The sequence below is a fragment of the Archocentrus centrarchus genome, unplaced genomic scaffold (genome assembly GCF_007364275.1).
Source record: "Archocentrus centrarchus isolate MPI-CPG fArcCen1 unplaced genomic scaffold, fArcCen1 scaffold_38_ctg1, whole genome shotgun sequence".
Classification (NCBI taxonomy): domain Eukaryota; kingdom Metazoa; phylum Chordata; class Actinopteri; order Cichliformes; family Cichlidae; genus Archocentrus; species Archocentrus centrarchus.
The window spans coordinates 1889816-1909476 of NW_022060265.1; the positions used below are offsets into that span (position 1 = coordinate 1889816).

Genomic DNA, 19661 nt, shown 5'->3' on the forward strand with positions numbered 1-19661 from the left:
GATTCTGAAACAATTTCTCATGCAGCCACAATGTACATCAAATTATGAGTTTAGATTAACAATAGCATCCCCAAAGCACTGACAAGGGAAATGTATCACTTTATAAGGATGTGAGAGAAAGGAGGAATGTAGTGATGCATAAAGAGAATAGGTGCTGTGCAAGAAGGGTGACTGACACCTAGGCATACTGTAGATAGACACAGCATCACGATGAAGCTTGTAATCACTTTGCCTCTGTCAAATAATCTCTTCTGTCAACAACACTTCACTACTTCACTGAGATGCCAATTTACTGTGCACGCACCAGTCCACAATGAATGAACCGTGTGTGTGTGTGTGTGTGTGTGTCAGGGTCACGTTCCTGCTGTTCTGTACCTATGGTTTGGTGCTTTTGCACACACAGAGAGCAGCAGGCTGAGACTGTGTGCACTGTGTTCAGTTGACAGTTCACGTGCACAGCTAAGTGCCTTTGGCAGATAATTAAGTATGTGAATTCAGCATTGGTGTGGTATGATGTGGTAAGCCTACCATAAAAGTTTGAGCACCTACAGATTAACTACAGGACACCACAGTTAGATAATCATCTCATTGTGAGCTGAAGTTTATTCCGCTGGGACATCATGTTTGTATGAGTGACATATAAAATGCTTCTGATAAGCGTCTGAATATAAAGCTTGATTGTAGAAAAATGAATGCTTGCTAACCAGCTGCATCAGAATAGTAGTTAAAGGTACACACAGCAGAGGTTCCTTCTTACTTCATGAGCTGGATGACAGGTTTGACAGCTGGTTGACTTTTTAGCCACTGATTTGATTAGAACCATGAAAGCTGACTGATACTCATCCACATATTTTTTATGCTAGTGGTTAGTTAAGTCTGGCTGAGTGATGTTTGATGACTGCGGGTTTATGAGGTTAAATACAGTAAAGATATTTGTGACAATAACAGAACAACTACACGATTATTGATGACATTATCATATACATGTTAGTCACACAATATCAATATTTCATTTGTAAATATCACATTCCTCAAGAACGCAGTTATTGGAATAACCCTACTTGCAGATATATGTGTGGAATCAGCCTTGCGTAATAACTGGTCACACACTGCTGAGTAATATAGCAGAGCAGTTGTACCATATGCAGGGAAGTGAACTACAGTTTAACTAGGTTATGCAGTAACCTGCTAGCTGTTCTGACCTGGCACTGACCTTTTCTCAGTTAGCAGTGTGAGAGGACCGATGTTTGGCCAGCATCAGCATCATAGGTGACCTTAACATTGTTGACAAGCAGTTGTTAACTGTTGTCAGTCAGTCAGATGTTGAGCGTGGAACCACTTCTCTGCTACTTTGTACTGATGAAGTGTGCATGTTGCATTCTAACCAGATAGATTTGCCATGTTGGTTTTAGCCCATCAGCGTTTGATGTGCAGAGAAAATCAAATCTCCCACACATAAAAAAAATGGATTTCTTCCCCAACAAGTTCATTGCTTTCCACTTCACTGATGTCTTTGGTCTCTATTGATTTACATACCTTTATATTTTCATGCTCAAGTCACAACTGCTCTTTTTTTTCTGAAAATCTGCCTTCAGATGCTGTTTGAGAGACATCACTTTCCAGTCACTTGGTGAGGCATAGCCTCCATCGCCTGCAGGCTGTGACTCCTCACATCCACACACAGGCGGTGTGAGTTCAGCTAAACTCAATTAAAGTCAAAAACACAGACTGGTCTCCAACCAGATAATCACGAGGAAAACAACAACAGTGAAACCGACTGAAGGTTGCTCTCAGTGTCACTGTGAGGACGCTCATAGATTAATAATTATGTTTTATTATTGTAAAACAAAACACACAGGCAGGGATAATACACAACAAGGAGCAAGGCCTGTTGAATAAAATACAAAAAAGAAAAAGGAATGGTAAATGGACTAGCTCTTATATAGCGCTTTTCTACTCAGTCAGAGCACTCAAAGCGCTATTACAACATGTTTACATTCACCCATGCACTCACATTCATACAAGCACTTCCATGTTTGCTAAGCTAAATGCTTTTTAATTAACTAACATTCACACGCATTCATACTCCGACGGGACGGTCGGAGAGCAACTTGGGGTTAAGTATCTTGCCCAAGGATACATTGGCATGTAGCCTGGAGTAGCCAGGAATCGAACCGCTGACCTTCTGATCAGTAGGTGACCTGCTCTACCTACTGAGCTACAGCCACCCCTGGGAAAATAATAATAATTTAATAAACACAAACAAAGAAATATAGTGGTAATTGTAGCAGTGGTTAGGCAGAGGCAAAAAGGTAACACAACATAAAGCAAAGGTGAGTGAAGGAGTGGTGTGAAGGTAATGTTTCTGTGATATTAGCTGGAGACTGGTTAAAACACAATCTACGGTATTGGAAATGATTAATAAATTATCTTTGCATTGTTTAGTGGGCAATAATTCTGCCATATAAAATCTGTTTATTATTTTATATATATTTGATGTAACATTTACAGTTGAGTTTTCAGTTGAAATTGATGTTACTTTGATGGATGACTGTGAGGTGACTGTTTTGTTGTTACCTGCCACTATATAAATAAAATTGAATTGAATTTGTAAATATTGAGGAAAATGATTGTTATCTGTGTCATGTCAGAACTCTGGTTATTGGCCACTCTGTTTTGAGAAATGTGAAGCTAGCGACACCAGCAACCACAGTTGAGTGTCTTCAACACTGAAGGAAATATGAAACTGCTGGCTAAGGCTAAATGTAGATTTGGTAAGATAATAATTCATGTTTGCAGTAATGACAGCTGGTTATGCCAACTGGAGGTCACTAAAGTTAATTCTGAATCGGTGTGTAACTTTGCCATATCAGTGTCAGACTCTGTCGTTTTCTGTCGCTCCCCAATCAGACCAGAAGTGGCATGTCTCTCTCTTCCAAGTCCCTGTTAGCAAATGATTAATAATCAATCAACTCCCTGTTAAATCTAGAATAGAATTTAAAATCCTTCTCCTCACCTACAAGGTCTTGAATAATCAGGCACCATCTTATCTCAAAGACCTCATAGTACCATATCACTCCAACAGAGCACTTCTCTCTCAGACTGCTGGCTTACTTGTGGTTCCTAGGATACTTAAGAGTAGAATGGGAGGCAGAGCCTTCAGCTTTCAGGCGCCTCTTCTGTGGAACCAGCTCCCAGCTTGGATTCAGGAGACAGACACCCTCTCTATTTTTAAGATTAGACTTAAAACTTTCCTTTATGATCAAGCTTATAGTTAGGGCTGGATCAGGTGACCCTGAACCCTCCCTTAGTTATGCTGCTATAGGCCTAGGCTGCTGGGGGGTTCCCATGATGCACTGTTTCTTCACATTCACCTCTTTTCACTCTGTTTGTACCCCACTCTGCATTTAATCATTAATTATTATTAATCTCTGGCTCTCTTCCACAGAGAGAGAGAAGAGGAATTAATGTCAGTAGAAGCAAGACAGAATGCATGTGTGTGAATGAGAGGGAGACAGGTAGAAGGTGAAAATGCAAGAAGTAGAAATAGTGGAGGTAGATGAGCTTAACTACCTGGGGTCAACCATCCAAAGCAGTGGACAGTGCAGAAATGAAGGAGAGAGTGCATGCAGGGTGGAATGAGTGGAGGTGAGTGTCAGGATGAGTGTCACTGTGACAGGAGGATAGCAGCAAGACCTTATATGATGTTTGGTTTGGAGACATTGGCACTGAGAAAAACACAGGAGGCAGAGCTGAAGATGTTGAGATTTTCACTGGGAGTGGCCAGAATGGACGGGATTAGATAGGAGTATATGAGAGGAAGAGCCCAGGGTGAGCAGTTAGGAGACACAGTAAGAAATGTGCAGATGAGGGATAGTGGATATGTTGGACAAAGGCTGTCAAATATGGAGTGAGAGCAGGGAGGAGGAAAAGAGGAAGACCACAGAGAAGATTCATGGATGTAGTGAAGGAGGACATGCAGAGGCCTGCTGTGACAGAGGAGGATGCTAGAGAGGGTGAGGTGGAGGCAGATTATCCTCTGTGGCAGTCCTTACAGGGAGCAGCCGACAGAAGAAACAAATAGTTTTAGAAACCATCCTTGAGGATCAGCAATGGTATTTTTGTTTATTGAAATACATACTTTTTGTTTTGTGTTCTAACTAATTGAATTGGGCTGTCCTCAGTTTTTCTGTTTCAGATTTTGATGAGTGGGTATTGGAGCAGCCAGGCATCAAACCACCAGCCTTCTAGTTAGTAGCTCCAGCCACCTTATATAGAATGCTATATAGAATGATGGTGACATAAAAAAGCTGAACGAAATAGCAAAAACACAACAGTTAAACAAAAAAGGGTGTTGTGGTGATTGAGATGTCAAGCCACTGTGACAAGTGCTGCACAGTGCAGTATTCAGTCTATACTATAGTAGAAGCTGGCAGAGCCGGGAAACTGCTGGAGTGTGAAGATGTCGGCCGTGACTGGTGACATGTTGGGTGAGTGAGCAGACAGTGATTCAGATTTGGGCTGGGATTTAATAAATCATTTTTTCTCTCCTGTTAATTTACATGGAAACTGCTCACTGAGTCCATAATGTGTTGGTGCTGTACAAGTCCTTTACTGTGTGTTTATACTGTTCAGACTGGCACCAGTCAGGTCACAGTGGTTATTGTTGGGAGCTTTTCTTTTCTTGGTGTACACTGTGAAATTATATATATATATATATATATATATATATATATATATATATAGCGAGAGAGAGGAGGAGTTTTCTGAGCTGTGTTCAGTACTCAGCAGGGAGGTGTGAGAGTGCAGCTTTCTGATTTCTTTGTCAAGCGCTTCTTCTGCTGCTTCTGGCTAAACTGCAGCCTGTTGTGTAACACTCGTACTCTTCATGTTGGGTTTTGATTAGAGAGTTTCTGTTGTCAAATGCAGATAGTTTAGTTTCTATATATAAGAGGATGTTGCTCACCACTCGGTACCAAAGTCTGGAGGTGTAGCTGGTGAAGACACATTTTGAGTAATGACACTGACACTGTTAAATACTGAGAAGTACAGAAAGATTTTTTTTATTTTATCTTTCTTACATAGAGCATGAAAGTGTTATTAATAGAGGCAGCGCGGTGACACTAGTTTTCCTCATGTGTGTGCGGGTTTCCGGGTACTCCAGCCCACATTCCAAACACACTTAGTGGGGTTATAGGTTAATTTGTGATTCTAAGTTGCCCACAGATGTGAATGTGAGTGAAATGGTTGTGTCTCTGTGTTAGCCCTGCAGACTGGTGACCTGTCCAGGGTGCACCCTGCCTCCTGCCCCATGGCAGCTGGAATAGGCTCCAACCCCTGCGACCCTGAATTGCATAAGTGGAAGAAAATGGATGGATGATTGATGGAGTTATTAATATGAAGATACTGAATCCTTAGACATGAATTCCACAGTCTATTAAGCATGTCTAAATGTATCTGCTGCAAGACATTTTGTCTGCATAAAAACTGGTAACTTTCCCTGCTTGTCACTCAGATGGTACCTACAGTAATATGTGTTTGCTGTCTTTACATGTGTGAGTGTGAAAAAGGTGTTTAGATTTACATGTGCAGTGACGGCACACAGATGTGGTCTCATTAATGATGCCTAAACACTCATCCAGAGATCCTAACTCTGCCTGTGTGGTTTTCAGCATTTAGCCTTGAAGGTTTGCCTAAGTGGAACAATTACTAAAGCAGCAAAACAGCATATGGAGAGAGAGAGAGGAAGAACTGCTCCTGCACTCATCCCTTCTCTCCTCTCTTTGCTTTCTGTTTTCTCCGGTGAAGGCAGCAGAGAAAGAATAACAGCAGGGCTGGGAAATGGAGATGTGATGCTCTTTATGCAAATCAAGTACCAGCACTGCCAGTCATTTCCTTTACAGTACCCTGAGGACAGAAAAGGGAGCTGAAAAGCACAAGGAACAAAAACAGTGGGGAAAAGTTGAACCTAGGTCAGCTTTGAGCAAATATTTTTTACAAAAATGGAGCAGAGTTTTGTGAAGGCAAGTCTCTGAGCCGCATTCAGTCTGGTTGAGCCGAGTGTAGTGTTGAGTTACACTTCTCATCAGCCCATATACTACAGTCACATCCAATGATGTTCAAAAATTAATTTAATAATGTGTTTGTAAATTCAACAGCATCAGTTGAGCAGTTACATGATTCCTGTTCTTCTTCCCCTTATTTAACCAGGTAAAACACACCGAGATTAAAATCTCTTTTTCAAGAGTGATGGCGACCAGTGATGTCAGTAATCTGACTAATCTAATCTGACTACTTTTTCTCAGTAATCTAACGCGTTACTATTTGCAGTCCAGTAATCAGATTAAAGTTATTTATCCAAGTCACTGTGCGTTACTATTTCTGTCATTTTCCTCAGTACAAAGATATATTTTTGCTTTCTTCTTGCGTCTCGGGCAGTGACGTCTGGCCGATGCGACAGTTCAGTCCCGTTTTCAGCATGAGGACAATAACAGCACAGACACACAAATGTAAACAATGGAGGGAGGAGAGAGGTGCGCGTTTTCTAGCTGAAATACAGGAACTATTGTGAGTCTGTGTCAGCTAAAGATGACAACATCAAGGTTAGTTGTGCACTCTGTGCTGGCGACAAAGTGCTATCTAGCTTCAAAAGCACTACGTCAAATATGAGGAAACATGTGGAGTCACGGCGCAGTCACACTTACAGAGAAGTCCCACCAGGTGGTGAAGCAGAGCTGCAGCTAATGCAGGAGCCCCCCCCCCCCAGCACCCAAACAACAAAACCTGGACTTTGTTACAAACCAGTAAGTGGGGGGGGGGGGGGGGGGGGGGGGGGGGGGGGAAGCTGGTCGGACAGTATGTAGCAGAGGAAGTGCTGCCCTTAAACATGGCTGACTCGCCCTCGTTTCATGGTTGTCATTTTTCTGTGTAATGTCTTTGCTTCTATTGGTAAACAGAGTGCAGTCTACATGATTTATGTTTTCAACCATCTTTAGGAGTCTGTGTTATTGTACCTACATTATAACCAATCCAGAGCTTTTTGGCCACTTCAAATATCTTTATAGATCTGTGATGTTATATTTGTTGTGATTTCTGCAGCTTTCTGAGCCAGATTTCTGTTTCTTGCTTTCTTGCCTTTCTCTGTCATAACCCTCAGTACAGTTAATAACAAATGGACCTGATGCCTCAATAAGTGGGGACCCATGCACTTTAGTTCCATCTGTAAATAAGAAGGAAGTTGACCAGAACACATTCATCAATAAAAACACACCAGTGCTTGAGTCTATGAATATGTAGGGAGGGTTATCCAACATGCTCATGAAGCAAACAGTGCTGTGTAAGAGCTTTAGAATTCATAATACATTTCAGTGCTCCTTGAAACACAGTGTCCAGGGCGTGAAGACTCTGAGAAGAAGTGTGCATATACGAAACATCAGTATAATCAGGAACAGGAAGAAACATTGTAGCAACTAATCTCTTTCTAGCCTCAGTTAAAAAGAAAAGATTTGATTCTAAAATGAAAGCTCAGCTTTAATTTTAGTGTTTTAACTAAATATTGAATGTGAGGAGTAAAAGAAAGAGAATGATATACAAAATACCAAGATATTTATACTCAGATACACATTCAGTTTGAGCATCTTGTGCAGTAAATACTTGGGGGAGATCCATAGGTAAAGATTAAAGAACAGTATGAGTTTCATCTTATCTGCATTCAAAACAAGTTTCAAACTATAAAGATTTTGTTTTTGACAGTTTCAAATGCCAACTGTACTTGAGCAATAGCTTGTGTTTGAGTAGGGGAGGAGCTATAAATAACAGTCATCAGCATATGGATGATATTGTGCATTTTTGACATTCTGCATAATATTAATAATATAAAGAATAAAGAGCAGAGGTCCAAGAACTGACCCCTGCTGTACTCCTTTAATTCCATTTCACTGTTTGAATTGTAAAACCCATTTCAACAAGCCTCTTTTTTTTAAAAGAAGAAACTGACCAACAGTATCAAACGCTTTAGACAAGTCTATAAAAAAGAGCAGCATAATACCATTTATTATCAATAGCACTAATAAAGTCATTAAATACCTTGAGAACGTCAGTGGTTGTACTATGTGATTTTGTAAAACCCGACTGAAATTCAGATAAGATCTTATTAAGATTTAGAAAATCCTTAATGTGATCACTAATAAGACATTCAGAGATCTTAGCTATGCTTGTTAATTGGAAACGGGCCAATAATGATTTAAACTAGTAGAGTCACCACTTTTACTTTTGAATAAGCAGGTGTTGCTGTCACTCATTGGAAAAGTGTAAACAGATGAACCCTTGCTACTGCGTTCCTCAATCCATGCTCCTCTTCTGTTGTTGACAGAGCAACCATCCAATCATCACGGTTCCAGCCTGCCTCCTGTGCCACCCCCTCATCGCCAACAACCGTCAGTAACAGCTCTTAGCCAAGCCCTGAGCTCCACACATCACACTGGCCAATCCCTGAATTCTACGAGGCAGCTAACCCCTCCTACAGGAAGCCAGGCCCCCGTGGCCGGCCAATCACCAGCCGAGCTGCAGACCACGCCCCCCGAGAGCGTCCCGCTGCAAGACAGCTGGGTGCTTGGTAGCAATGTACCTCTGGAAACAAGGTAAACTGTCTTTATCTTAATTCACATGTCTCCACACTACACCTGTAGAATAAGGATGTGTAGCCTCCGCTGTCAGCACTGTCAGTTAAAGTGACAGTGGGAGGTAATTGTGTGATGCTTAGTCAGACCCTCCCTTTAGTGTTCTGTGACATCAACAGTGTCCTTAAGCACAATGCTTTATGACTGGCAACCTGTCCAGCAGAGGTGTAGCAGTTCACCGATAACTGTGGTATAGAAGCCACAGTGACCAGATGACACGGGTATTGAAGCAAAAATCAATTAAAAAAAAGATCTAAATAAATCTGAGTTCCATCTAATTTTTTAACCTTCTGTGTCCTATAGCTGCCACCTCCACCTGCCTTGTGTTTCCCCTTAACAGCTGTGGCCAGCCATGAGTTTTTACTACAGTTTGTGTTCAAAACATTTTTGCATGCACTATATTTTGAGATATTTTAATAATATCAACACTTATCAATACATTTGGAATAAAATACAGATATGTGTGAATTAAATACTTTACAATATTTTACATTTTTACTCCCAAGTCACCCCAAACGCTCTGGCCAGTGTTTATCTATTGAGTGTAGACTGTAAGATCACCATTTACTTTATGAAGTGTCCCAACGTGTTTACTCTGTAAAACTTTACAAAAAGTGTCTGAAACGAGTCGATGAGTCAGAGAAAATCACTTCTGTCTGATGACAGCGACTTCTCTGTCAGAAACCACTGCTGTGTTAGTAAGTGCTGCTCGTTTGGCTGCTGTTAGCCTGGGTTGCTGAAACATTCTTCAAGGTGGATTTAATGTTGTGGATGGCTTGGACAATAAAAGGCAAATAAACTCTCATATGATGTGAGAATGTAATCATACTGTTTATCAGGGGATAAAAAGAAATTTGTTTAAGACATTCAAATCTAACATTAGCTGCTGTTGTTTAGCCAGCTCTTGTGTGATTGTGACAGTATTGGGAATAAATAAACATGAGGTGATACGTAAATACCAGGGTTCTAGCCAGCCATTGATCGCCCGGCACTGTGCCATGCTGAGGTCGTCTTGCGCAGGGCTGAGAATTTCAAGGGCTATCACTGCTATTAGCAACGGGCACACACTCCACCCCGTGGCTGATCTTTAGATCTGGATCACTGCACTATAACATTATTTCACTACAATTTACAATCTACCACCAGGGACTGCCAGTTTAGTTCATAATGTGCGTGCATGATCTTGTGACAGTCCTGTTACAAGATCACTGTCATGATTATTATTATTATCATCATCATCATCATCATCAAGCTGCAAGCAGCGATTTGGGCACATGTTGAGCTGTGGTGCGGCTGAGCCGCGCTACAGTTCATGGTCACCATGGTCAGGCGCATCACAGAGTCGCCTGAATGTTTTTAGCTCAATAGGCTACGTGGATGTTGTGTAATTCGGCTGCTGAATGTTTCCTATGCCCACTAGGAGCTGTTGGCAAATTCCCACTAATTGCCTGCACCCAACAATGGAAATTTCATGCTCATGGGATGATTATCAGTCTACTGCTGATTTCCTGTTCCCACAACATGGCTTTATGAGTGTGACCTAATGTTGGTTCATAGATGTATCCAGACTAACACTCTCATCAAGCATATGAAGTTTGGGACAGACTGGAGAATATATTTGAGATTTGAGAATTTGGTGTCCTTTGGCGAATGAACGATATTCGGTGTGCCGCCACAAACGCCCTTTGATGGAAACCTAAAAGCTTCACAATTTAACATCAGCAAGTTATTTAGATTGAACTCACCAAATATCACGTTGATCTGATGAAATCTGCAGGAGGAATTAGTTAAAGTGCAAGTCCTGAAAATGGAGATAAATGCACCATTGAAATGAAACCCAAAGATTGTTGCTACAGCAACACCATTTAATATTCTACAAAACCTTAAACAACTTGTGATGGCCCACTTGTGTAGGTGACATTGAGTGATTTTGATTTCACTGGGTTGAACGCCTTAAGATGAGCTTGTTAAAATAGAAGGCCTGAAAATTAAAAAAAATAGCCACAAAATTGCAGACTTCCTGTTGGATTTCAGGTATGACACCAAGAGACTTTATTGCATGTCTCAAGATGTTACATAAGCCTGCAAAATTTCAGATACTCATATAAAACATAGCTGTGGGTCTGATTTAAAAAAAAAAAAAAAAAAAAAAATATATATTCTAGGTGGTGCTGTGGTGCCATTTTGCCATATTCGGTGATCAGAGCAATCAAACCTGAAAGCTTTAATCATAACAGAGGTGTGTGCCAAATATCATGAATTTTTGAGCTTTCCAAGCCCCTCTCCAGACACTGGCAAATAAGCTTCCCACCTGTTAAATGAAACTCACAATTTTCACACTGAATAATCATCAAGAGCTGTGTCCTTTGATGCAGCCCACAAAGTCCACATAGGCCAGAAGTGAGTGGCTTTGAAATTCATATCTGCGTCACTTGCCCTTACCTCAGCGTAGCTCTTGTCACCTGACTGTGCGAAGCATAGCTGTGAAGTAAAGCTTTAATGCCAGCTTTACTTCAAAATAAGCTGTTAAAACAAGTATAACACATTTCTACATCAAGGAATAAAGATGATAAAATGATTCATTTCTAGATATTGACAGCTCTGATTTTTTCAGAAATAAATGGAACATTTAAATAAACCAAACATCAACCTTTTGAGCCTTGACCACCCAGTCATCTTACAGCTGGCAAAGCACCTGGCTGTTAGAACAGCAGGAAAGGACGTCTCCGAAAATGTGAGCACTTTTGCAATTAAGCAATATCTTGATAAATCAAGCAGATATTTGAGGTTTACACATCTACATCTTTCCCTGAAAACATCTTAAAAATTTATTTTGTGTCACAGAAACAGTCATATTTCAAACTTTTTGGCCCCTCTCCTCCGCCATTGCTGTGCAATAAATCATAGGATATGGTGGGCTACGAAGGAACCACTGGACCCATCCCTCAAATCTGGGAAGACGAAGGACACATTTGTGGAGCCTTCAAATTTGGACAGCCTTTGTCACCTCACTGTGATGTAATCAGACAACAAATGTGGCCTTCAAAGGATGCAGCCCCTGAATTTGGACACAGCCAAGGTCTGATGTTTATTCAAACCAATTTTGAGGTGGATTGGGTAAAACTGGGAGGTGCCGGACATCAAGTATAAAACATGGAAACATGCCAAAGTATCCTTGGGCAAGATACTGAACCCCAAGTTGCTCTCTGACGCAACTGTCGTAGTATGAGTGTGTGTAAATGATAGACAGTAAGCACTCAGCTTAGTTACAGATGGAAGTGCTTGTATGAATGGGTGAATGCAAACATGTTGTACATGCACTTTGAGTGCTCAGAGTAGAAAAGCGCTATATAAGAACTAGTCCATTTACCATGTATCCACCAGGAGGAGCAGTGATAATCGAACCACATTCGTTTACAGCCATATATTTTAAATTTTCTTTGATGATGTATTAGTTTTCCTTGGGAAAACTAATACATCATCAAACCTTTCTTCTGAAGACAATCAGACTTAAAGGTCAGATCTCATCCATATCACCTTACCCCATCAACTGGAGTAAATCAACAGCTCTGCCTCTGAATTGTAATTTTCAGAACACTATGCAGGCGCTCCCTGCATGGCAAATCCATCCTCGGCTGGATGCTGCAGTCAGCATTCCTTCTCGTTCCATGGACAAGGAAATCCAACATCCTCAAAGCATTCTTTCTCAATTAATGCTGAGAAATAATGCTAATATGCAATCCTTAGCATTAGATGTTTACAAAATAGAATGTCTCTCCCTGCCACTTCCATGCTATTTTGGTTCATATAACATGACAGTGTCCACAGAGTGAGGAAATCTGGCAGGATTTTAACACTGAAGGCCATTATTAGAGGCCCTGCCACAGGCTGGTGACCTGTACAGGGTGTACCCCGACTCTCGCCCTATGATAGCTGGGATAGGCTCTACCCCCAGCCCCCCACAGCCCCGAACAGGATAAGCGGAAGAGAATGGATGGATGGATGGATGGATGGATGGAACTTGCAACTTTTTTTTTTCTCTTTACAGAAACTCTCAAAGTCCTTTAGGTTTCTTAGCTGCTGCTTGAAAACTCGAAGCCTCAGCTCCCTCCACAGATTTTCTATAGGACTGAGGACTGGAGACTGGCTAGGCCACTCCATGACCTTAATGTGCTTGTTCTTTAGCCACTCCTTTGTTGCCTTGGCTGCATTGTCATGTTGGAAGACCCATCCATGACCCATCTTTAGTGCTCTGGCTGAGGGAAGGTGGTTCTTGTCCAAGATTTTACAGTTCCATTCACTGGCCCTTCAACGCAGTGAAGGCGTTCTGTACCCTCAGCAGGAAAACAACCCCAAAGCATAACGTTTCCACCTCTGTGTTTGACTGTGGGGATGGTGTTCTTTGGATTCTAGTCTAGCATTTCTCTTTCTCCAAACACGGCGGGTCGAATTGATGTCAAAGAGCTCTATTTTGGTTTCATCTGATGTTCACTAGCAAACTTAGACAGGCCTGTACATGTGACTTGTTGAGCTGCAGTACATTGCAGGTGCTGCGAGATTTCAATCCATTACAGCATAGTGTGGTGCAAATGGTGTTCTTGGTGACTGTGGTCCCAACTGGCTTTTTAATCATTAACAAGCTCCTCAGTTTTTGGCTGATCCATCACCTTTCTCATGATCATCTTCACCCCATGAGGCAAGATCTTGCATGGAGCTCCAGACCGAGGGTGATTGATGGTAATTTTATATTTCTTTCATTTCTGAGTAATCACCACAACAGTCGTCACCTTCTCGCCAAGCTTTTTGCTAATGGTCTTGTAGCCCATTGTGCAGGTCTACGATCTTGTCTTTGATGTCCTTTGACAGCTCTTTGGTCTTGTCCATGGTGCTGGAGAGGTTGGAATGGAAGAAACTGATTCTGTGGACAGGTGTATGGGTTGACTGGCTCCCACAGCCAGTCTGTGGGAACCAGAATTCTGGCTGGGTTGTAGGAGATCAAATACTTGTTTCACTCAAAGACATGCTAATCAATTTATAACTTTTATGTAATGTGTTTTTCTGGATTTTTCGTTGTCATCTCTCTCTATTAAAATTAGAGACTGTTCACCTCTTTGTAAGCAAGCAAACTTAACTTCACAAATAAATGTGGAAAATACTGTGTGTGGTAAAGAATTAAATATATTTTTCAAATGAATAACTTAGTGTCTTCACATCTGAGCTGCTGGATCAAAGCAGAAACTAAATCAGCATTTTATCACCTCAAATAGATAGCAAGGAAGGTCTGTAAATCACTTGATGATCTTGAGTTAAAGCACTAGTCTGTCTTTACAAATAAAATCTAGTTAAGGTCTTAGTCAGTTGGTCGAAGCTTCATCCAGACAGTCTCCAGAATGGGTGAAGCTGTCTTCAGGACTGCGTACAAATCAAAATAATTTCCCAAGTGTAAATGCACCCCAGATTTAAATTAAAAACAGTGATGTTCTGATGTGCTTTGATTGATTAGTGTTCCCATTAATGCATGGCTAAAAATTCAATACGACTATTAGCATGCAGGATGGAGGCTGATTGCCTTGGAGAAGATGGGCAAGAAAATGACTGGACTAGAGCAATTAGTCAGAACTGAGTTTGACTGTGTGGGAAAGTGGAAGTGATGTAAAGAATAGACTAGCAGCCGGACACCGAGGAAAGCAGGCAGATGAGTGATTAAAGATCTTCCTTATTAAACTCACACATAAGCTTCATTTCAGTAATGAGACATAATTTGGGAGAATTTAACATTATTTGAGATACAGAATTCATTTAAGCTATTTGGCAATTAGAATCTGATAATTCATCAAAACAGAACGGAATCAGTGATTGGAATTAGTACAGGACCCCCCCAAAAAGCAGAGCAATCTTACCATGGCATGGAAGTTTGACTTTATAGAATATAACACACAGCATTACCAATGGCACAGAATCTCGGCATAACATGAACTAAAACCTGTGGTCGAGAGTTGAGAGTCCTGCAATAGCGCCGAAAGGTCGTCAGAAACGAGGCTTGAGGGTAGTCGGAGGCCAGCAGAGTGAATAGAGGGCCTACTATTGGAGACTAATGAAGCCAAGATAATGAAGAACTTGTGAATAGGAGCAGAAATGTGAACCAACAACACCAACAACTATAGGTCAGCTTACCAGAACTTTCAGATTTGAGAGCTTTTGAGCTGAGAGAATTACATCGGAGTTAGGGCAGATGTACGACAAACAGACTGATGATGACCAGCAGCCCAGTTATTAAAAGTGGAGAATAAAATGCCATGCATGGCTGCAGCACCTGTGATAAAAGATAGACCTAAATACAATTTATGGCACTTGTTTAAAGTACACTTGTTTAAAGTACTAAATGAACAAGGACTAGACATGGGGTGATTGACAGGAGTTGAAAAGAGAGGAGAAGATGTGGCAGTAATTTTACTGAGCTTTAGAAATTTGTGGATGGACGCGATTGTTGATTAAACTCTGATGACGCTACAAAGCAGAATGAAATCCCTCTGCCAGAATAAGACAGGTCATACCATGTCAGGGAAAGACACCTTTAGGAAGACAGGCAACTGAGAGAAAGATTCAGATTGAAATGATTGCAAAAAGGTTTGAGTGCCATTGGATGCCGGGAGAGAGAAGAGAGAGCCTGTGATAAAGGCTTAAGGGCCATTGTAGGCCAGGAGTGAAACTCTCCAATAAAGGCCTGGGGGCTATCAAACACCAGAAAACTATGGTCTTAGGACCAGGAAAAGCAGAAACCACAGGTAAAAAACCATAAATACGAGAAAACACATAGATGCAGAATTATGCTTGAATTGATGCATGAAAAATAGTCTGCTACTGACCAGAAGCCCATTTCTGAGCAAGAGAGGGTGGAAAAGCCTTGCACAGCTGCTGAAGTAGCACCTAATGACAGTTTGTCCTCATTTGACCTTGAAGTCAGTCCAAAGTAACATGATATTTAGACTCCCCATATATCATTCCCCACATGCCTATATGTTGTCAATACAAACGATGGCAGTGAGAAACAGCTTTATATGGCATTATTATCACTTTGACCTTCAGATCAATCTATTGGCCTTGACGGAGAAGTCAGAAGTCAAATGTGACATACATTAAATCTTTATATGGTACTTTTTTTTAATATGTTAACAATACACACCATTGTATGAATCACAGTTTATAAGGCTTTTTCTCAATTTTTGACCAATAAATCATTAAGTTGACCTTGAAGAACTTGGTGGATATTGGTGGCAAATTTGATTGTGATTGTGAGTATGACCCCCACTCAACAGCCCTGCATAATTTAAACAGAATTCATTCAAGACTTTCCAAGCTGTTGTGTTTACAGACAGAATGATGCACGCACGAACTACCAAAAACATGACCTCCTTGGTGGAGGTCATTAGCATTCTGTGAAGAATGGAAAGACTTATTGCACTGTGTCCAGGGAGACAGCAGCTATATTTGTCATTTAATATAATGATGCATGTACTACCAAATCTCTTGTCATATGTAGCATGCCACACTGATTAAATATATTCCACTGAGAGCAGGATGGGGGAATGGCAGAAACAATGGTGGTCAACTACCTACAAACCATCATTTGTGACAGAGCCCCCAAAACTGTAGATGGTGCTATAGCCATGTAGAACCGAAGACAGACGACATTATAGAAAAGGACACAGCATTTTTTTTTTCGGCCTTTTGTAGCTGCACAACCATGCGGTATAGGTGGTTGCCCACTCAACTGCTGAGCCACCCTGGTGCCCAAAGACATTGCATTCAGGTTATTGAGCAGCAATTTAAAATTAGCAATTTTAACAGGACAACTGTTAATGCGACTGGATAGCAGAAGTGGCAGTGGAGCTAGACTGAATAATCCAGAGAAAAGGTACAGGCCCCGAGGACTGACACTTATGAGAATCAGACGGCAAGCAAGGCACAAAGAAAGCTGGGCTACATTTAATTATTGCTCTTGGAGTTATTTTGGTAGGCCGGGCACCAGGGAAGGTTCACCAAAGCCTTAAAAATGACTTTGTAACTCCTTCCAGACTGATGGATGTCAGTGCCTTTGTTTCTCATCTGTTCCTGAGTTTCTATAGATCATGGCATGATGCGTTTTTTTGAGATCTTTTAGACTACTTAACTCTGTCAGACAGGTTCTTTTTAAGTGCTTTCTTGATCCAATATGTCTGGAAGTAATCATGTCTGGCTGTGGCTAGTGAAATTAAACTCAGCTTTCTAAAAATATGTGGTTATTCAAAAGTAATTCATTATTTACCAAGGGGAGGGCAATTACTTTTTTCACATAGTAGCAGGTTTTTTCTCCCTTAAATGAAATCAACATTTAAAAACAGCAGTTTGTGTAATATTAAAATTAGTTTAATATATGCAAAAGTAAGAAATCAGGAATGTGGTGTACCTTAAACAAAGGTAAGCCTAAAAAACAATGGCTAAAGGTTTTGTGAGTCATAAGCCACCTGTTAGAAAAGGACCTTGGTACCAAACATACGACTGGGGGGGGGTTGTACTGACTGAATGGACCGAACAACTGCTTGCTAATGCTAATGGCCACAGTGCTAGCTAACTGTTACGATAGCGATTCTGGTAGCTAACTGCTGAAATTCTCAGCGATCAACCGCTGGCTAGAACCCTGCGCTGCCCACTCATCTGTTTGGTCTTTTGATTTCTGCAGATTAATACTTCGTAGGAAAACCCTTTTACAGGTAGCACCGCACCACAAGTGAACAGATAAAGTCTGTCCCTTCCATCATCATGACAATCAGTGTGAAATAAGAGCTTAGTATGAGTCATGCTGAGATTAGTGAGCTAAGGATGGGCGTAACACAGGCTATTTGGAACAGTAGATCACTCTGCAGTAAACTGGATCACTATGGTAACTAATGGCTGCTTTTCAGGAGGCTGAGTACTTGTGCTGTACTGTGAGTAAGCATGGCAGGTGCGTGTCATCAACAGTGTTGTTGTTTTTTGTGCGTTTTTTGTTTTTGGTTCTTCACTATATTGTCTCTGTCATCTGCAGGCTTGACTTCTTTACAAAAGGTGACTAATCTGGATAATATACAATTACCTGTGGAGGATTATAACAGCTATTCAGTGATGGAAGGCAGCAGTTCATTTCTTGCTCCAGTGTATAACCATTGGATGAATACAATATTCTGTGCTCCACATTGCACAAAGCCATTAATACCTAATGGATGAATTTAGAATGGTCCTTTCCACTGAGTATAGAGAAAAATACAGATATCTGGGGGGAAATATATTCAGAATGACTTGCAGTTTTTCTGAAGACAGTAAATAAACAATGTGTGCTTACATCCATAGGGAAGCAATATTTGTGCCTCCCAGAGTTTTGTGATGCACATGATGTAATTTAAAATTTGATGAAAGCCATTACTCCAAAATAAAATCACAGCTAAATGTCTTTGTCTTTTTTGTGAAATTTTAAATGATGATATTCTATTTTTGCTTAAAATTATGGTAGTACTTTGTAACTACAACTGTTAATGTGAGTGACAGTAATTAAAAAAATAAGCATAGAATAAGTGAGGGAATATAAAGGAGTGTGTTATAGGCATTTATTGGGTTCCTAGAACATTGATCCTCGAATTGACCAATAAATGTCCTGGTTCAATTAGAGCTGGTGTTTAAACAGTCGTCCTCATCATGAACCAGGACATTTATTGGTCAATTCAAGGATCAAACAGCTGTTGTGAATTTTGCCGTTAAGCTCCTCGTTAGAGAACAGCAACTTGTGCAAAAAGTTCTGAAACATTAAACAGTTGGACATGTGCATTCAAAAGCTTAGAGAAGGTCACATTAAGTTCACCTGTAAAGGTTTGATTGCATTTTAGGCTCGTCCTGAAATTTCACCCAAAAGCCTTAAATCCAGTGGAAGTGAGTTCCACAACGTGGGGGCCACAACCTTAAAAGCACAGTCACCTTTTGTCTTTAACCTGGATCTAGGTACAGTCAACAAGCACTGATTAGAAGATCTATTTAGTTGGTAAGGTTGTAGCAGCTCTCTGGTATATGGAGGCATATGACCCTGGAGGGCTCTGAAAGTGATCACCAAAGTTTTAAAATGAACCCTAAACTTTATGGGGAGCCCGTGTAAGGAAGCCAGAATTGCTGTCACATGGGACCTTTTAGGGGACCTGGTGAGAAGCCTCGCAGCAGCATTCTGGACCAGTGATCCTGAGATGACTTGTTCAGGCAGAAGAACAATAAATTACAGTAGTCGAGGTGAAATGAAATAAATGCATGTGTAACCATTTCCGTTCACTTTGAGACACAATATATTTAATGCTAAAAAGATGATAAAAGCAAGTTTGTACAAGACAGCTAACATGCTTCTCCAAGCTGAAAAAGAAAAGAGGTTATTAATTAATTTTGTTCCCATGAATCTCATTAGGATCATTTTGTCAGCTTTATTTTTTGAGGACTGTTGTGTTGCATTGTGTTTTAGTGGTGAAACAGTGTCAGACCTCTCAGGTGATCTGTAGTAGACACTGATTCATTGATTATCAGTTATTTTTTTACTCAATTTTCATAGGTTTTCTGGGTGGCTTTTAATTGTGTTGATTAAAAGTTTTTGTTATTGTTTGTGAGGAATAAAGTAATTTGTTTGTTTTAGTCACATAAATCATCAGTTGATCCAGAAATAATAATTTCACATATGCAAATGAACCAAACTGAAATTCACCGAACCGTGGCTTCTGTAGCGCATCATGAAGCGAACCATTGAATTTTGTACCGTTACGCCCCTAAATCACACGCACACACACTCTGATGCCTCTGGCACAACACACTCAGCATTTATGCCAGAGGAAACAGCTGGGCTCTGGACTGTGCAGGGCTTTATGTCAGCTATCAAACAAAGTGTCACTGTTTTCCTCCTAAAGCCTTTTCTTAATATAAAGCGATCATCAATGCTAATTT

General features: G+C 40.7%; 1 protein-coding gene across 2 annotated transcripts in view; it reads left to right on the forward strand.

The window, feature by feature from the left end:
- tenm3 (teneurin transmembrane protein 3) overlaps positions 1-19661 on the forward strand; it is a 280572-nt gene that overhangs the window by 119675 nt on the left and 141236 nt on the right. For both annotated transcript variants that reach the window (XM_030724603.1, XM_030724604.1), the window contains one exon: positions 8372-8639. In XM_030724603.1, coding sequence (XP_030580463.1) covers positions 8372-8639 — 268 coding nt within the window. The remainder of the gene's footprint in view (positions 1-8371; positions 8640-19661) is intronic.